The sequence below is a fragment of the Alligator sinensis genome, unplaced genomic scaffold (genome assembly GCF_000455745.1).
Source record: "Alligator sinensis unplaced genomic scaffold, ASM45574v1 scaffold175_1, whole genome shotgun sequence".
NCBI lineage: Eukaryota > Metazoa > Chordata > Crocodylia > Alligatoridae > Alligator > Alligator sinensis.
Window position 1 is genome coordinate 162441 of NW_005842536.1, and position 18889 is coordinate 181329.

The following is an 18889-nucleotide window of genomic DNA, read 5'->3' on the forward strand; positions in this document are numbered from 1 at the left end:
ACCTGTCTCCTGAGAAGCTGGTCTATTTCCTCCAGTAGCACCCCCAGCCTCCTGTGGATAAGAATCTTGTTTTCGCTTCTTCAAAGGTTTATCTGCAGATTGAAAGAGAAAGACCATAGATGACATACACAAAAGGTTGGCAAACCCTCTGCTCCCCAAAAAAACTGAAAAGCAATTTCCCTCCACAAACAAATGTGTGCACACCCAAAAAAGTAAGAGTGCATGCAAATTCTATACACAAAATACTTTGATTATTCATGAACTGTGAGTAAGAATCAGTTTGCTACAGGTGCAAATAAGGCCTTTTTAAAAACACAAAGTATGATATTATATTTCTGGTACGTTCACAATGAACAAATTAAGGCATGAGCAGCTGCTATTCGCAACAAAAAATTCTGTCATAGTTCCTGTTAAATGTAGACCAACACGGCTACAACCTACACCCCCCAAAAAACATGTAGCATTCACAAGTATGCAAAGATAAAGGTATTCATTCATAACAATAACTTGGTATTTTGGGGCATAATACTACAATACATTTTTTCCTGAAGGACTGACCCCAACTCACTGTTGATTCAGGTTGGTGAAAGAGGCAAGGATCTATAGTGATTAAGGTGAGGATTCTCTCTGCTCTGTTAGCAAGTACCTACACATTGAACAGTGACAATAAATATACTCAACATCTATTTTTAGCATTTCACACCTCAGCTTGGAGACATGTAACATTGTGATAGTTGAAGACTGTTCCATAGTGAATTTACACTACGGGGCAGTGTTACACAATTATAAATTAGAATACTTTCCTTTGCAACTCTAACCTTTTTTAAATGTTTTTTTCTAGATACAATATATAAAGTTATCTATGTTTAATTAGATGGTTCTACATTTATAATTTCACTTTACAGTAAAAACAAAAAGAGTGCAGAATAAATTGGGTTTAAAATAGGCAACACATCTTGTAATTATGTAAATTGACAGAATTTAGACACTTATGTCATCCATTCAACTAGGAAATGTTATATATAAAAATTAGCTTAGTTCATCACAGAAACTAAAACCCTTACCTTCACTAAAGCTCATACTTTATGCTGTCAAATAGGTCTTATTTGAAAAAAAAAGACAAGTACTCTCCTATAATCAGAGAACTTGCTTTTAGACCCAAAGGAATTATTAAACTTTGGCAATTGTGTCTTACATAGGCATGAAATCCAGTTATTTAAAAAAAAAAAAAAAAAAAGCTAATTCACATCAAGATTTTCAATTGTTCACTGTTTCCTCCAGCAGCACCCGCAGTCTCTTTATAAGGAAGATACTCAACTCTACATCAACAGAGAGAGAGAGAGAGAGAGACAGAGAGAGAGAGAGACAGAGAGAGAGAGAACGAACAAGAAAGAAAGGGGGTGGAGAGAGAAACAAACTATAAGAGGAAAAGCACATTAAAATGTTAAATCCCTAAATCTAAGTGAATCAGATGGGTAAATAAGACAGGTAAAAATGAAATAATCTGCAAAGAAATAGAATTATAGTCTTTGTAAAATTCCTGAAGAACCAGAAGAATTTTCTCCAAAGTTAAATATAAGAGCAAGCTATAACAAGCTGGTCAGTTGCAATAAGTAAACAGACATTTCTATTTTATTTTTGTTCATATTTCTTTTTATTGTTTTAGATAAGGCCCTATAGCTTGCTAAAAATCTAACTTCAGATATAAATTCCTGACTGCTGCGGAGATGACAAGCAGATATAAAATGTCAAGTGCTAAATAGACAAATATAAATAAGGTTATATAATATAATACATACATAACATTGGACATTTTTTAAAAAGCTCTTTTTTATTTTCATTTAAGTAATTAGAAAGTGAGAAAGTTTGGCTTTCCTTACTTTAGAAACAAGCTCTGAAAGCAAAAAATACCCACTTTAGCTTTGGAGGTCATAGCTTCACTACCTAAAAGCTACTGGATGAGAGATCTTTCTTGAAATCTCTATGCCTAACAGTCATAGTAAGAGACATTTTTCCTCTATGAATGGAAACAGAGGAGATTGTTTGGCTTCATGCCAGGATTTAAGTAGTGCGAAGCAGCAGAAGCTTCCAGAGTGACAACCTCCAGATTCGAAAAATGTAATGTTATACACATTATTTCATAATTATGCCAAAAGAAATCTTTTATAAAAAGACCTATAAGAAATAAATTTATGACCTTTTGGGAAAAAGGAAAAACAACATGTGTTCAGACCAGTGATTCTCAGGCAGCGTGTCAGGGCACCCTGGGGTGCCATGAGAGCCTTTTAAAGGTGCAACATGAAATGTGAGAAGAGGAGCAGATAAGGGCAGGCTGAGGTTAGAGCTATGAGTAGATAAACAGATAAGGGCAGGTTCAGGCTCTCCCTGCCTAGCTTCTCCTCCATCCCCACTGCCTAGTCTCTCTGCAAGGAGGTAAGAAACATCATAAATAGTTTTTGAAATGGGGTGCCACACAAAAAAGTTATAGATGAGTGCCACAAGTTTGACAAGGGGTGCTTTGAGTCTAAAAAGGTTGAGAACCATTGGCTTTGACACTTAAAACCAAAGTCATTGGGAAGTTAAAACATCAGTGAAAAAAGCCTTTTAGTGAGGGATCAGTGGGCTCAAAAGAAAATACTGACAAATGAAGTAAACTTTCCTTCCCTTTATCTTCCATACTTGAACATCCTCACAATATTATTTGTTTTGGATTGCCAGGATATTGACCTTGTAGTTCCAAAACAATATACAAACAGATTACTACACCACAACTTAACGTACTTTATACATAACCTGAGAGATCTTTCAGCTTGACTGGATTGTTTTATATTGATGTTCCTGTGAAGCCAATATTACTGCTTGCAGATCTCTCTCTGTTACCCAGTTAGTAACAGAATCATTCAAAGCCTTATTTTTTAAAACAAAATGTTCATAAAGAATCTCCTATAGACCTCGTGATATGTTCCGCTGTATCCTGGCCAGTCTTCTTGTGCCACCAGTTGGTTTTGTCTCTACTGGATGTTTAGATTTATGGCAAAAGAATGGCACTACCACTTTAGGGAAGTGAAAATGCCATACTGAACTAGGTCATAAAAGGCAGGATTGACAGACAGTACAACTCATTTTTGGTTAAAAGTACAGACTGTAGCTATGGTGAGTATGCAGTCAACTCTAAAATCTTTCCAGTTGTACTGATGACTACTACAAAAGAACAACTTTCAAAATATGAAATTGAGCGAAACTGACAATGGGGTATCTAAGAATGGCTTTATAAAGTCTTAAGGAATTAAATTAGGCTCCAAAAGGATAAATTGAGGATTACTAGAAGGATAATGAGGGAGAAAATTTAGAAATATGGAAAAATAGGGCTACCCTGATAACCTTATGAGCTTTTCACAGTCAAGTGCACTCAGGTTTGCATAAATCTGCTTCTAAGATAGCCTTGAGACAATTGAACTTTGAAAGAATTAAAGAGATGTTCATCTTATAGACTTCGTCTTAATTAATTTTTATAACTGAAGTACTCCAATTAATTTCATTAACTTTGTTGGATTGTTAGTGAAATTTCTTTGAAAATCTCTGCTAGAAGATCAATGAGATTAACATTTCCATTTTAGCTTCTAAAGATCCAGATACTGGTCCAGAGCCCTGTCATGAGGTTAAGACAAGGAACAGATTCATTATAATCAAATACGAGAGCTAGGGCTTTGACATCAATAAGATGCAATTCAGAATCATTGTGGGTTAACTCCTTTACAATTTTTAACTGCCTTTGTAATCAGTGTAATAGGTGGGAAAACACAGATGAAGTATTTAGACTACCTCAGAGATAGTGTATCCAAATTATTTGCTTCTGGATCCTTTTTTCTTATGAAGCATTGGTCAATTTCTGTTTTTAGAAGAAGAAAATAAGTCTGGCAGCAGGCTTGTGATGACTCAAATACCTATTCTCCTGGGTATGCACCTTTACTGCTATGCAAATTTACTTTGATGTTCTCTTTACATGGAAGTGTGCAGAGGAAAAGAATATGGTTTTGTACTCAAGGAATATCATTAGAAACCTGTCCATATAGCATTAAAGATTTTGTGCCACTAGGTTAATTTAAATATAACACTGCAAGATCTTTTTGTAAGGAACAACACACAACCGGACCACAACTTGGAATTTAAGGAAATCTATCAATCAGTCAATCAAGTTTCTTTTTTCCTCCTTAGACTAGTATTTCTGGAGCCACCTAAAAGCTCAATAAAGCCCTTAATGTGTGGAGACTTGTGAAGATTTGTGTTTTACATCTGAAATTAGGCAATCACTGAGAAACCTTTGAGGGTGTGCAACAATTAACAAAAGTTATTCCATGCTTGGAACTATAATTAATATCTTCGGTTATTTATTTACTGGGACTACTAGTCACCAGTACTAACTGAAGAACATCCATACCAGCATAGCTGTAGTAGGGTTAGTGTGTCGTAGCCATGATGGCCCAGGATAGGTACAAGAGACAAAGATTTTTCATGTTATCTTTTACTGGACCAACTGTATGGTTAGAAGAACAGCTGAACAAGCTTTCGGGCTTCAAGCACCCTTCCTTCCTCAGGTCTAAGCTCAAGTGATCTTTAAATCTGTAGATACTAAACAGTTTGAATTACCGTAAGTGAATTACCCCTTTAACTCTTTTCATAGTTTCAACCATGTGTTTAGACCTAAGGAAGGGCACTTGATGCCTGAAAGCTTGTCCAACACCTCTCCTATCTATACAGCTGGTCCAATAAAAGTTACCGCAAAAAATCCTCTCCTCTCAAACATACCAGAGTACCCAAAAACTGAGTAAGGCATAGGAGTAAAGTGACTTGGCTCATTTCAGCCCAGATTAAAGACCCTTCTCTGGTCTTTCATTCAACGCACACATCCAGATGCATGACTGATTCTGGGAGATGAAGCTGATGAGTATGATGATCTAAAAATGGTTAGACTTTTATGCTGTTCTTTAAGAGACCAGCATCTTTTGTAAACGCCTATGGAAAGTTAGAGCCCAAAAAGAGAGAAACTTAAACTGCTATTTCAAACAGCAATCTAAGTTCAATGGCTGTGCTCTCTAATACTTTTTCAGGTGGCTTCTAAGATCTGTAGATGTTAAGCAGTTTGAGTTACCATACATGAATTATCTCCCTTTACTTCTTTTTCTCAGTTTTGATGATATTGTGGACTTGAAGCTCAAGACTGCATACTGTGTCTCCATTTCTCTTCAGCATCACAAAACAGATTGATTTTATAGCATTGATCCTTGGCTGGAACTAGACTGACAGTTTCAGTACTGACCTAATTTTTAATGATATATAATTAGATTAGCCTAGTACTTCACAAAACCCTAAATTTGGAACAGATTAGTGAAATATGCTTCTACTCTTGTCTCTATCACTCCCTTCTTCTTTTAATCATACTAGCCTGATGCTGAAGAAACTCATCCATGATACCTTCATACTACTGCTCAGTATTAAACCAGCCACGCCTGAGCCAAGGTCATAGACCATCCAAACAAAAGCCAGCTATAAGATCAACCAATTTAAGCTATTATTCTAGACCTAGCACAATCTGGATTAAAGATAGCAAGCAGAACTAAAACCACCATAGTGGCATTAATGGTTAATTCATCAGTAGAAAAAGGGCAAACATCCATTCTCATTCTCCAGGACTCTACATTGGCCATGAAAAATTGTCTGAAAGAGATGGTCCAGAGTAATGGAGTAAAATGGCTTGAATTCTTCATGCAGTGATTCAAACAGTACTGCTATGAAGCCCTACTTGTGCATTCTCTCACAGATAAATTTTCTCTCAGGTTCTTTCCAGTATTCACATGGATGAGCACATGTTCAGGACCAGAAGTTGGAAAGTAAGGAAGGCCATTCTGGTGGCTCAGATTTACATTCAATTAGCCATTCAAGACCATATTATCTGATCAGTGCACCAAGCACTGCCAATATGCCAATGTCATACAACTCTACTTATCCTTTACCAAACAGCATTAGCAAGATGGCCCATGACATAAATAAGATCAACTCATGGATGAACAGCAGCTGGCCGAAGTTGAACCTGAACAAGCTGGTCTGAGAACAGAATAAATTTCACTAGGAACTAAGGACCATCACCAATATGACTGCCCTTTATTCATCATGCAAGATATACTACTTTGACTGTAGCTTGTTGCTATATGTTAAACAAGTATCTTTTATTTTAAAAAGATTAAATTTCAAAAACCAAAATGAAAATCCTACCAACAAAATGCCATCGTTCATATTCCTCCCCACCGGGGAAAAGAGAAAACCAAAACCATGACAAATCAGTCCCAATGTTTAGTGCACTATCAGAAGGGGCTCAAACACTAGAGTGATGAGTACAGCATAACAACCTTTGCAGAACAAAATGGTAATCCAAACACACCAAACTAGAGTCCTAATTCTACCTTTGTTCAAGGGCAGGGCCAGACAACTTGAGAAACTTAGAGGGGGGGGGTGGTAATTTCTACCATGGAGCCAAAAGACTTCCCTTCTCCTCCCTCCTCCCACAATTACACAAGGAAGCGGAATGCCGCATTATTACTATTGTTAGATATGACAGGTCAGGAAAGAATACTGCAGTCTTCCACAGATCTGTTTTAGGTGGGGATAAGGTTCAGAGTCATTTTGCTGAAATGCAGAAATTTAAGCTACTTATTTTTTAACATGTTTGTAATCGAATGGTCATGTAATTAATAGCATTTGAAAATTAAACAAGGCATCATTAATGTTTCTTATCATGGAAGCCTAGTGATTCACAGTTTCCATCAAACTGAATAACATGCGACTCTAATTTGTCAGGGTTAATTTACTTCAGGACACAAAAATAGCATGACTAAAATCACAGAAGAGTGACAGTCAACTCCAAGAACTGCAGTCCCCTATTAAATCTCTCTCAAATTAACAACAGTTTTACAAACAGCATACTTTAATCTTCCTCATGAACAAGGTTATCATTATCATTGTGAAATGTTAGGCTCCAGCCATGTGATCACTTAGCTAATAACTATTTATAATCATTTTACACATTCACAAATACTGAAGAACCTACTGTAACTATTTTGAATTGAAGAAAATCGGAAAGAAAAACATGACAGCACCTAAAGTTTTAACTGGGATTGACTACTAGCACTTTTATCAGAAAAATGTAAAATCCTTGAAGACAATATCCTTGACAAAAATAACACACATTTATTCCTGAACTACTTATGAAAGCTTGATTTACACTAATCTAAATCCTTCAGCTTGTATAAACAGCACACACAGAAAAAGCAAGTGGCATATTATTCTTAAATATTTGCTGCTAGACGTTTATTGTTAAAGTGTTGTAAGCGCCTTACCAAATATTCCTATGAAAGACTACTGATTTTATTCAGACATCTTAGCTTAGGTTAGAAAATACGTGTACTTAACTAATTGTAATGACTTTTGAATCCTGACAATAACTTAACATCTACCATGTTAATATCAGTGAATCCACCGACCAGTTACAACTCACAGCATGTTCACCTTAAGTTTCAAAATCTTTCAATAAACAGCACCAGCACTCCTTATTCCACCTCTTTATCATAACTTAGTTTGTTATACATGATTGTTCAAAGAATAAGCGACATTCATTTAGCAATTCCTTCTGTTATGTTCTTTTTTCTATTCATCCAAAAAGTAGTCAAGGAAATATAGTACATACTACACGTAGCATTTCATAGATTTCATAGACATTAGGGGTTGGAAACGACCTCAAAAGATCATCAGGTCCAGCCCCATTTGTTGTCCTGCTAATATGCTATATTACATCTAATTTGTATGTTTGTGTGTGCACACGCAGATGTGTGTGTAGTAAATTACATAACATACATAACTGGTCTAAAACACTATAAGCATAATTCAACAAACTTTTTACCCTGGAGCACCTAATCTCAAAGGTTATTTCAGTATTACACAAGAGCAAAGGGAAAGTCATAAGCAAGAGCTGGCCAGAGACAACAGATCTACACTGATCATTTTTAAATGTACAAGTGTTTAATATGTATTCTTTGATAGTTTTATTATTTCACCTTAAAAATAGGAACTCCAAGCATTTTCTTCAAGTGGACCATAACATTATCTACCTTTGCCAGAGTTATTCTAAGCATTTTTAGATGCTGAACTGAATTTTAAATGTTTTATCTAGATAGATAGATTTTTTTTTTGTCTACTTTTAAAAATCTTACAGAAACAGGGCAGGAAACTTTTTTTTCCACTAGGAATGCTACAATACAGCACCAGCTCCACCTACTGTACAACGATATAAAATACAGACTACAATAAAGCTACCTTTCAGCATACATTTCACATATGCAGGATATATAGCATCTTAGTTTTGCTTTTTCTTTTTATAAAGAACCACTTATTTCTTATTTATGTTGGACCTAGATGTCTCATTCCAACTTTTTTCTTCTATTAATGACTCTACCTTTATAATATACAATTGTACAAATACTAAAATATTATGTTCCTTTTTAAGGAAACCATGGAGAATATACAGAATAGCAACATCATTTATTTTGTATGCACTAGTAGTACACTGGGTAAAACTAACATTTTGGCGTCTAATTTGTAGGTAATATTAAATTATATGTATACAAAACCATTCTTAATGTTTCTTGTATTGCTGGGTGGTTGGTGGGGTTTTGGTTTCTTTTCTTTTTCTTCCTTTTTTGCTAACAACATAAAAGGAAAGAGAAAATGGTTACTTACCAATAACTGGAGTTGTGAGTGTATTGCTCCTGCAGATTCACACTCTTGGGACGTGTGCCTCTGCTGCTATGGGCTTGGAACCATCTATAAAGGAAGCGCCCATTGGGGACATACATATGCCCCCTCACAGATCCAAATATTGGAAGAAAAGTTATTAAATAATACTGGTAGCCCTAACTACCTTCAATTTCTTCCACTAATTCAAAGAATCCATAAAAGGATTCCAAAAAAAAGTGGGTAGAATGGATCATAAGAGGCAATCTATTCCAAAACCTGCAGTTACTGGTAAGTAATGTTTTCTTCTTTGAAAATTGCCTCCAAATCTCTCAAATCTGGGGAAATGAACCTCTCAAAGGAAATGTCAACAATTAAGAGAAGGTAACATTGCCTACTCTTCCAAACTGTTGAGCACAGAGAACAATATTTTGCATATGCAGAAACAAAATTCCATAATTTCTACAATAGACACAAAATATAAAATATTTTGAATATGGCGTAGGATTTAACAGAATGAACACCCAATCCTACAGATACAGGGCTTCCAACTCTCTTGCAATTTAAAAATCTCTGAACACAAATTATTTCCCTTCATCGCTAAAAGTAACTAGATCATTTCTTTAAGAATTCTCTTCTATCTTCCCTTTTCTAAACTAAACAGTATCTTAAAGCCCTCTTACTAATACTGATTAAAAATATATTTAGGTAGTATATCTGGTTTAGGGGGGGAAAACATAAATAGCCTTGACGTAAACATCTAAAATGTAAAAAGAAGGTATGGCATTTAAAACCTCTGTTTATCCCCTGGTTCACATTACACTAGCCAGAAAGGCAGTGTTCAGGTATAAATGACCAAAAGATTTATGAAGATGCCACCAGTAATCTTGTAGTAATAAAATTTAAATCTCAAGAAATAAAAAGCTGTTGATATGGAAAGTTTCCATTACTAAGGTAGTGTGATTAAAGATCAATGAACTCTGAACTGTAGGACTGTATGAAAAAAATAGCTGACATATTCATCCTAAAGTGGCAAGAGACAAACAGATGCTTTGAAATGAAAGTCTGAGCAACAGACTTCAATAAAAGTTAAACTGCTACCTCTCAAACCCAAAGAAAATGCTACTCATATCCAAGAACAGTATTCCTTGTTTAATTTTTTCGGAACTGCAACAAGGTTTCCTGTACTTCCTTAGGACATTCAATACCACGTTTTTAAAACGTTAAGAGAAAAGACTGGGGTTGGAATGGAGAACTTGATTATAGTCCCAAGAAGTACAGGAAATCTGGATACTTAGGTTTGATAAATAAATAGGAAATATGATAAATAGGTTCAGCTTTGTCATTCCTTATTTGCCAGATGATGATGAGCAGTTGAAACATGGAGTAAAAGCTTACACCGTCATCAGCTGTCCAAAAACACATGCTGGTCTATCCTTGTACCTGAGCATGGAAAAAGTCAGTTCACACTGATCCTTGTGGCAGGAGAGGCACTCTTTCTTACTGAGTTCTTCAGGAACCACTGAAGTTACTTCTTATGCTTTCTACTCAGATAACCTTGATATACAGCAATTGGCTTGATCTGATGAATTATACATCACTCCCATCTTTTCAACAGAGAGGATATGACCTAACAGTGGTGACAGAGTTGTGATAAGGTTAAGGCAGCTGTGACATTTATCTGGAGAGACCAAAAACAAAAGGTCTGTCTCACTCCACTCCATCAACCTGTGCAACTGGTGCCCCTCATAAGTATTTTCAGGTACTGACAAGTTTGTTCACAGTACTGTATGATTCTCTAGGCAGGAGGAGATGGTGGATTGTTCTTCCCATGAGCAGGAAACAAGATGGAATTGCAGGCTTTCCCAAATGTCTTAGTATTTTTAAGTCATGACAAAACCCCCCCACCAAAAAAGGCCATTTCATCCAAGGTCCCATTGGGCCATGAAGATAGATTAGTGAAATGTAATCCAAAATATGTCCTTGATGTGGGAGGGGTAGGGTAATAGGAAGGTGACTCTTCTTGTCCAATTCTGCTAAAACTGAGGTCAATCATACCAGCTTTTAGAACAACCACCACTGTTTGGTTCCAAAAAGATTTTCCATACCAAGAGGAGGTACAATTGAGATACCTTGGCTCCACTGATATATTTGAAATCGACATTTCCACAGCCTGAAGAAGCTTCATTGTAAAGGAGCTAATTCCTCTAATACTAGTCATTAGAATTGAGGCACTCAGTGCAAGGGCACTGCCATAATCTCTCAAGTGTGTGGATCCTCAGCTGACAGCTCTATCAATCTTTATAAAGAACTTTAGCATGTCTTCTTCAAGGAGTGGCATTTATGACAGTTCTGAGAAAAATCTCCACAAGGAGTTCTCATTCTGTTCTCCAGAAGAAATGGTTTCAATGACCCTCAGAATAATATGCTTCTATTCACCTAATGCCTTGGGATTAAACCATGGCTATGAAAAACCTTAGAATGTTTCTGCAGCAGCACAGCACTGCAGTAACTTTACTTCCTAAATAACCTCATTTTAAAGAAGCCTAAGAAAAGATGACTGAGCTCGTAACAGTTCCTGCCAATGTTCTTTATACTGGAGATGATGTGATAGCAGACAACTCAGGGTATGTTTACCCAGGAACATGAAGGGGTATTTGTCATGTATGCTGGGTTAACCTTGGTGGTATGAGTAACAGTAGTATTAAAGAAGTGGCATCATGGATTCTGGCATTTGCCAGCAACAAAGACACATTTTCCAGGGTCCCTGGAGAATTTGTTCTCTGATTACTAACACAGGTTAATGTCTACACTGCTACATCTTAATTGTTACTGGTACTTGTGCTCTCTAGAGGAAGCTAGCACAGGCTACAACCACACATTCACTTTGTTAAGTAGACATACCTTCAGACAATAAGGTGTATGATTAAAGGGCTATGGCAACACATGCCAGTTCATGTTCCTTATCCTATGGAGTAAATCTACATGCACATAGAGCACTTGGAAAATGACCCGCTCTCAAGCACAAGAACCATTTCATGTACCTATCTTGGCATCACGATACAAGTGCTAACAGAAGCCTTCACATTTTTGCTTACAGTCAAACAAAACCAGAAGGGGGAAATTAGAGCCAAGAACTAGGGAAACACAAGTAATGCCACAACACCTTCAGAATATGGCATACAAGTTTTCATGAAACTGCATAAACGGTTAAAACTATCAACCGCAACAATGCTACATTTACACAAAAACAAAACTATTTACAAAAATCTACAGTACAGGGAGCAAAGTGCTCTCGAAGATAGTTCAGCACCCATAGTGATTTACAAGGGAGAAGCAATGGAGTGGCGCAGTCCACTTCTATAACTTCGCTCTGAATGTTTGGGAGCTGCTGAAGAGTGTTTTGCAACCCCAAAAGACACTGCTTTTCTAGATGGTTCTCAGCTAAAGGCATGGTGGGCACATCCCAAGAGTGGGAATCTCCCTATGGAAGCAATTCATGAAGAAATAAAGGTTAGGAGATAAATTGAAAATCCTAAAAAATCAAGATAAAATTAGTAGAAAAGGTATACCAACTCAGCCATTCAGAAAAGTATTTTCTTAAATAAAAAAAAGGTTATTAAAATTAAGATGGAGATCCTTGAGAAGAGCACACATTTTTCACCACATGCTGATCATGAGCATTAATGTGTATATATAGAATGTAATGTAATCACCAAATAAAAGCAGAAGATTTCATTAATTTCATTTCTGAGATTAAAAAAGCCTGGGATCAACTAATAAAAAAGATTAGACGTATGTGTGAACATCCTTGCTTAAAAGAAATGTTGCTTAAATAGGGGGAAAAGTTGTGCTCTCTCTTGGCAGGTGGTTAAGATGGCATTTGATAAAAATTAAATTTTGTTCCAACTAAAAAAAAGGAGCAGCCAGTTCAAATGCTGCTTAATTTAGGTCCAGTTGTGCCTGTATTTCAGAGTCAGAAATTGCCATGTTCACTTCAGGAAGGCTTTCCCCTGAAGTCTAGCACTAGCCTTTAAAAAGAATGGTCTTCAAAAGTTAAAAAGATGCCATACAAACTGTCTTTTAGCAAAATTTAGGTTTAGTCTTCTCTAATATGCACACACAAATTATTTTGAATTTCAAGATGTGGGATTTTATTTTACTATGTTGATTTTGCAATAGAAATTTGAAATAAGAAGGTATAATCAATGCCACTGATAAGGGCGGTTTCTAAATAAAGATGGAAAAGGAAACTCATCAAGACTAGTCTGGCCTCTTTGATATGGAACACTAAAATATAACAAATTACTGTATAAAATATTTCTGTGGAATGTATAATCCCGCATAAACACAGATGTTCATCTGATCAAATATCCAAGATACTATAGAAGTATTTATTATTCAGTCAAATCATGTCCTTAAAAAAATAAAATTAAAAAAAAAAAATACTATTCTGGTCTAATATATCTTTGACATCCAAAGTTTGGTGATTGAAACAGAAATGATGTAAAAGAAGTTCTATTGTAATTTGAAGACAAAAGTTATATACCTGGATAGTTATCTAGTAGGCAAGAGAAGTAATCCTTTCATTTTATAACTAATCAATTATCTAATGTATAATATAAAATTTAATTCAGTGTCATCTTATGGTCTCACCAAAATTCTAGTAACATCATAGGCACCATCAACTATATTGTGATCTAATATAATAGTTCCTCCAAATGAGGAAAAATTGAATTTTATTTCTTAACGGGGAAACGGGGGATGGACCCAAAAGCCAATAATCTACAGTTTGACTCTCTATGTTTTTAGGATTCCAAATAAAGTGATACCACGCATTAAACAGAGACCCAATATGAGAACCTATATTGAATAAAATAGAATTGAACTGTGCGACGATGCGAGATGAATATAGAGTGTACACACACACAATCCTTTTACCTTTATCTTGCACTTCTTTTGAAAATCGCTCCCTTTCAATGGCTGATTCACGTTCTATCCGTTCAATTTCAGCCAATGCATCCAATTCTACTTCGTCATATGGCGTAATAGTTCCTTGCTGTGAAACCGGTTGCTGTGTCTGTACCACAGGAGTTTGAGGCTGTTTTGCAGCAACTGAAGTGTTCTGTTGTAAAACAGGCACTTGTTGTGCCTGAAGGAATGCTGTCTGTTCATGCTGTGGCAAACACTGAGCAGCATTTAGCGGGCGGTTAACATCCTGTGGAGTAATGGGTGTTTTAGAAGTCTGTCCTGGGTACTGCACATTAAAAGGAATATCACCCTCTGACACATTGCTGTTTTCCAAACCAGAAAGCATATCATCCTGCTGGTCCATATCCGAAGATCTTACACGAGAGAGTCTTAACGTAAGTTTAGTGGAGTCCTTGGAAGGAGAACTAATGATATCATACATTGCAGCTTTTTCAGTCTGGTCTTTTTCATCCTTGCCTAACTTCATTTTCTTTTGTTTCTTTTGCTTTCTTTCTGGAGAATCTAACAATATGTCTGGGGGTACATCTCTAGGTGATGAATAAGGTGGAGGCTGAGATTGTAGGATTAAAGGTGGTCTTGATCCTAGAATAATAATTTAAAAAAACTGAACAGTTATGTTGTTTCATGTTTTTATATAAAAACACACTAAATAAAACCTATATCATTTAGATGTGTACTTTACAAAATATTTGTGCTTATAAAGAGTCTAAAAAAGGGATTTCTGAAACATCATTCTCAAGCCAGATGTAATTCAGATAAGTTGCAGCAAAAGATGCCCATATATCCTAACAATTTATTTTAGTAATCCACATCAAGTGGAGAAGGCATCAATCCAAATATGTGGTCAAAATATCTGATATGGTGCCTATGTGTTCACAGCATTAGAGACTGAGGTTAATAAAAAGTAGATGTGCAACAGAAGTGGAGATTGAAGGCTTTTTAAATCCTCAGAAATGTTCAGTGATGAAGACCTAATGATGATCAGTAGACAGGCACTAGTTATATAGCTGTGCATTTCTAAATGCAATAAATTGAAATGTAAACACATAAACGAGTCAAACCAGCCAGAGTTCTCCCTACTTAATGTTCTTGAAAAGATGAAATTAGGAAGCTTTTCATATGCAAAAGGAGAGTGGCCCTGCCTTTCTCTCTTGCTGAATGAAACAATTTCTTTTGCAACCTTCTTATCTTAGATTGGTTGACCTCAGCATTCCTCCCACCCCAATTACACTTCTCATTTGACAATTAATGGAAACAATGTTTTCTGTCCACAAGTGACCAAAGGTATTTTTATGTTATTACAGCTCCTCCTCCATTGTTTTTTCTTCCTTCTCACAAGTTATTTTCTTTTTGTTTTAAGAAGTGCTCCTCCCAAAGCCTTAAGAACCTCTACAGATCTCCAAAAAGGACCTTCAGTGGACATCGTCTACAAACACTTCTCCAGTTCATCACAAATTAAAAATCTCTTTCAAATCCCATAAATTCCACTAATCTTCTGCAACACTAAAAAGCTTAGTAGAACAGGTAAGATGCGCTCCATCTCATAGAAGTCAACAATTCTGAACTCATGGTTCCAAAGATAAAATATCCTGTTTCCAGGCTATTCCATTTGGACTGCTGGCTTAAGTTTAGACAGTTTTGTGATGGTATTATGATACCATTTGGAAAGGCAGAGAGTATTCCAAACATTTGGATGTTTACTGGAAAACATCTTGAACTGCACTCAGAAAATAACTGGAAGTCAGTCCTTCAGCATGCAAGAGATATTCGAAGGCAAGCTGACAGCTTTATTCAGTAGCTGAAGTTTTGGACTGCTCTGCTGACTAACCTCAAAGACAGCATCCTGCAATTATACCAACCAAAACGTGATAAAAGGAGGGTAAGTGCAGCAAGGTCAACATTCAAATATAAGTGCTTCTCTCTTACCAACGGCTTCTCCTCCTTCCTCCAGACCTTTATGCTTTAGTCTCTCCAATGTAGTTGACCCTTACACTGAATCTGGCATAAATTGGATTTATCATATTTGAAATATATTTCCCCCCATTTCCTGATCATGACTGACAATTTAATATTGTCACTCAAGCCTACAATCTTGGGATTATCCGTGATGCTCTTTTTCCTCTCTCCATGTCCAAACTCATAAAATCTTTCCAATTCTCTTCCTAGCATTTTTCAAATTTGACCCTCTCCCCCAAAGCCAAAGTCAACCCCCAAAGCCAAAGTCCTTGCTTTTACACCATGAATATCTTGTTCTGTTTTCAATCACATAATTCCTAAAACTCTTGATATTGGTCTCTTTACCTACAAACCTCAGAATTTACAAAAAAATTAGCTTGCTACTATGTACAGTAGAAAGTAGGGATGGAAATATTAGTTTAAAAATGTGTTTAACTTCCTCTAATTGCATCAGTTAAATGGTTAACTAATAACACAGAAGCTCAGACACAGCTGCTGCTGGAACCTGCTTCTGGGGCCCTTTGACAGGATGGGGGGTAGGGATGGTGGCAAGCCCAGCCAGACAATGCAGCCCACCTGAAGCCTGGAGCTGAGAGGGAGGGAACTCTTGTGAAGGAGCAGCTAACTGCTTAACTGATGAGTCATTAGGTCACCTGCTGTTTCCCCTTAGGCTATGGGTAGGGACCTACCAAAATCATGATTTCACGCATGCTGTGGAAAACACAAAATCTGAAATCTGTGGGGAAAAAGAAAAAAAAGAAAGGAAAAGAAAACTTACTGAGAATAAAATGTTGGCTGCAATCCAGCTGTGCAGTCTACAGAGGTGGGGGGGGAGCTGCTGGGGAGCCCAAGATGGCTACCACCCATGCCACTCACTACTAACTGGTTGAGAGGGCTGCCCATTACGCAGCCCCGCCACTCTCCACCAACCAGTAGTGAGGGGCAGGGCTGCATGATGGACAGCCTTCGCAACCAATCAGTGGTGAGGGGGTGGAGCCATATGATAGCCCACACAGCCAATCAGTGGTGAGGGGAGCCGCCAACAGGGCCCCTTGGCCAGAGGCATTGGGGGGGGCCCCCCAAGCATGACAAACCCTTGAAATCTGCCTGCAAAATCAGCCGGCTACCTCCTTGAGGCAGCCCTAGCTTTGGGTACTAGTCCCCTTCACTGCTTTCCCCCCGCCACCTTCTGGTTCCTCTGGGCACCCATCCTCCCCCTTCCCAGCCAGACTGTGCCCACCTTGAGCTAAACAATAACCAGTAAGATAGCCAATTATCAAGGCTATCTTGATACCAGTTAAACAATTAATCATTTAACCTTTCACATCCCTAGGAGAAAGTTTGCTGCCTGTTGATTTGCTTTCTAGTAATGAGCTTGCCTCTAATTACACACATGGGCTGCTTGCAGACGTTAAAAAGAACAAACAAACCACACTATCAGAAGCAGCAGCGTGTTACTTGAACCTGGCTCTGCAGCATACGTATAGATCAGACGCTTCAGTGGGGCTTTTTGGCACTTTTTAGCTAAAGCTGATAGAATCAGCTTTAGCTAAAAGCACCAAAAAGCCTGCTGAAGCGTCCGATCTTTACATATGTCGGGCATGCCAGGTCCAAATAAGGCTCTGCCTCTTCTGAGCATGTGCTGGGCTCGGCGTGGGAATGCAATGAGCTTACAGTAAAGTGCCACAGCCATGGAGTCTCCTCCTCTTTCTGCAAATACCACAGGATACTGAAACTTGCCCAGGGGACTCATATCCACCCCCCAACCTTATATTCTGGCTCCAAATGAGCAGTCTCTAAGCTGAACTGGAATGCTCAGTTCTTAAACTTTATTCAATGATATTAACGTGATTTGCCACTGCCCTGAACTTTATGTAAGCCATTATACCAGTACAAAGCAAGTGTAACAGTACTTCACTGATCTGGTAGCATTTTATATTTTGCTATAGTAAAAAGCAAATAACTACACAATGTGCCAAGTAGTAGAGTATCAGGGTCTTTCTATTGAGGAGTAGCCTGAAGAGTGCAAGGATTTCTCAGGCCAAGAGACTTGAGGGACAAAATTATTCCTAGGAAGAAAATAATTGGTTTCAAAATTCTGTATCCTGCCCACTCCACACACATTTGGAATATTACAAGTAATAAGGGAAAGCAGTAGGATGGGAGATAAGAAAAATGAACAAGTTTCGCCTTTTCTGGAAAGTAGCATAAACAAAACTATTTTGGGGACCATACTATGCAGCACCTTCTTGCTACAAGACATTTCTGCAATAGTTGTAGTTTTAGTGTTTTATAAAGCAGTTAACAAGAAAGAGGCAGATTCACAGATTTTCTTTGTGCTGAACAATTAACTCTACCAAACTGCCATAACTGAGCTGATCCCTTCCATAATGGTTTATTCTCAGCTATATAGACTTGACAATACAGGGCTTGATGCAGTTGGCTGTGAATGTTTTAGAAACTGTTAAACCCAGACATTTTGGGTAAGAAGAAATGGAAAAGAGATGCAGTTCCTTGAACTGATTATTTTTGTAAAGAAAAGTTTTAACCATTCTTTTCACACAAATCATGTGTTCCAAGATGTTTCAAGTGTGCAAGCATTAGTAAAAATAATTACTTGTAACATATGGAAGGATGCATTAAACTTTAGAATAACTCTAGACTATAAACAGATTAACGGATTCTGATTCATAAACAGCAATATTTTCTGATACAAGAAATAGTAAGGCTCATGTCCTCTTAGAAGACAGATTTCCAGAAACTTTTCTAGCTAATGGAATGAGACCAAGATGAAATGTTTTAATGGAAAAGAAATATAGGGAAGTAGATGCCAACTGTCTGAATGAACTGGTCAAAATCTCAGGTAGGAGACATAAGATTTGGGTTGAAACAGGATTGTTGCTATTATGAATCTTGATACCACAAGGCATGGGTATGTCCAAGTTTAAAATAATTGGTTTTAGCACAAAAACATGCAACAATGGTAGATAGATACTACTTTCAAGTCTGGGCCACCCTGTAAAAAATTCAGGGAGTGGGAAGGCCTGACTTCCACAGGCTGATTTTTTCTACCTTAGTACCAGTAATACTATTTTGTCCAAAGTTCAAGCCAAGAAGGCTTTTGTGTGAATACAAGAACCTTCACGTTATATTGGAAAGA

At 37.1% G+C, this 18889-nt stretch overlaps 1 protein-coding gene across 1 annotated transcript in view; it reads right to left on the reverse strand.

Annotated features, from left to right (window-relative positions):
- The window catches only part of NIPBL (NIPBL, cohesin loading factor), a 128951-nt gene that overhangs the window by 73801 nt on the left and 36261 nt on the right, over nucleotides 1-18889 (reverse strand). Inside the window, 2 exon segments of the mRNA XM_025213551.1 lie at nucleotides 3-92; nucleotides 13723-14355. Coding sequence (XP_025069336.1) covers nucleotides 3-92; nucleotides 13723-14355 — 723 coding nt within the window.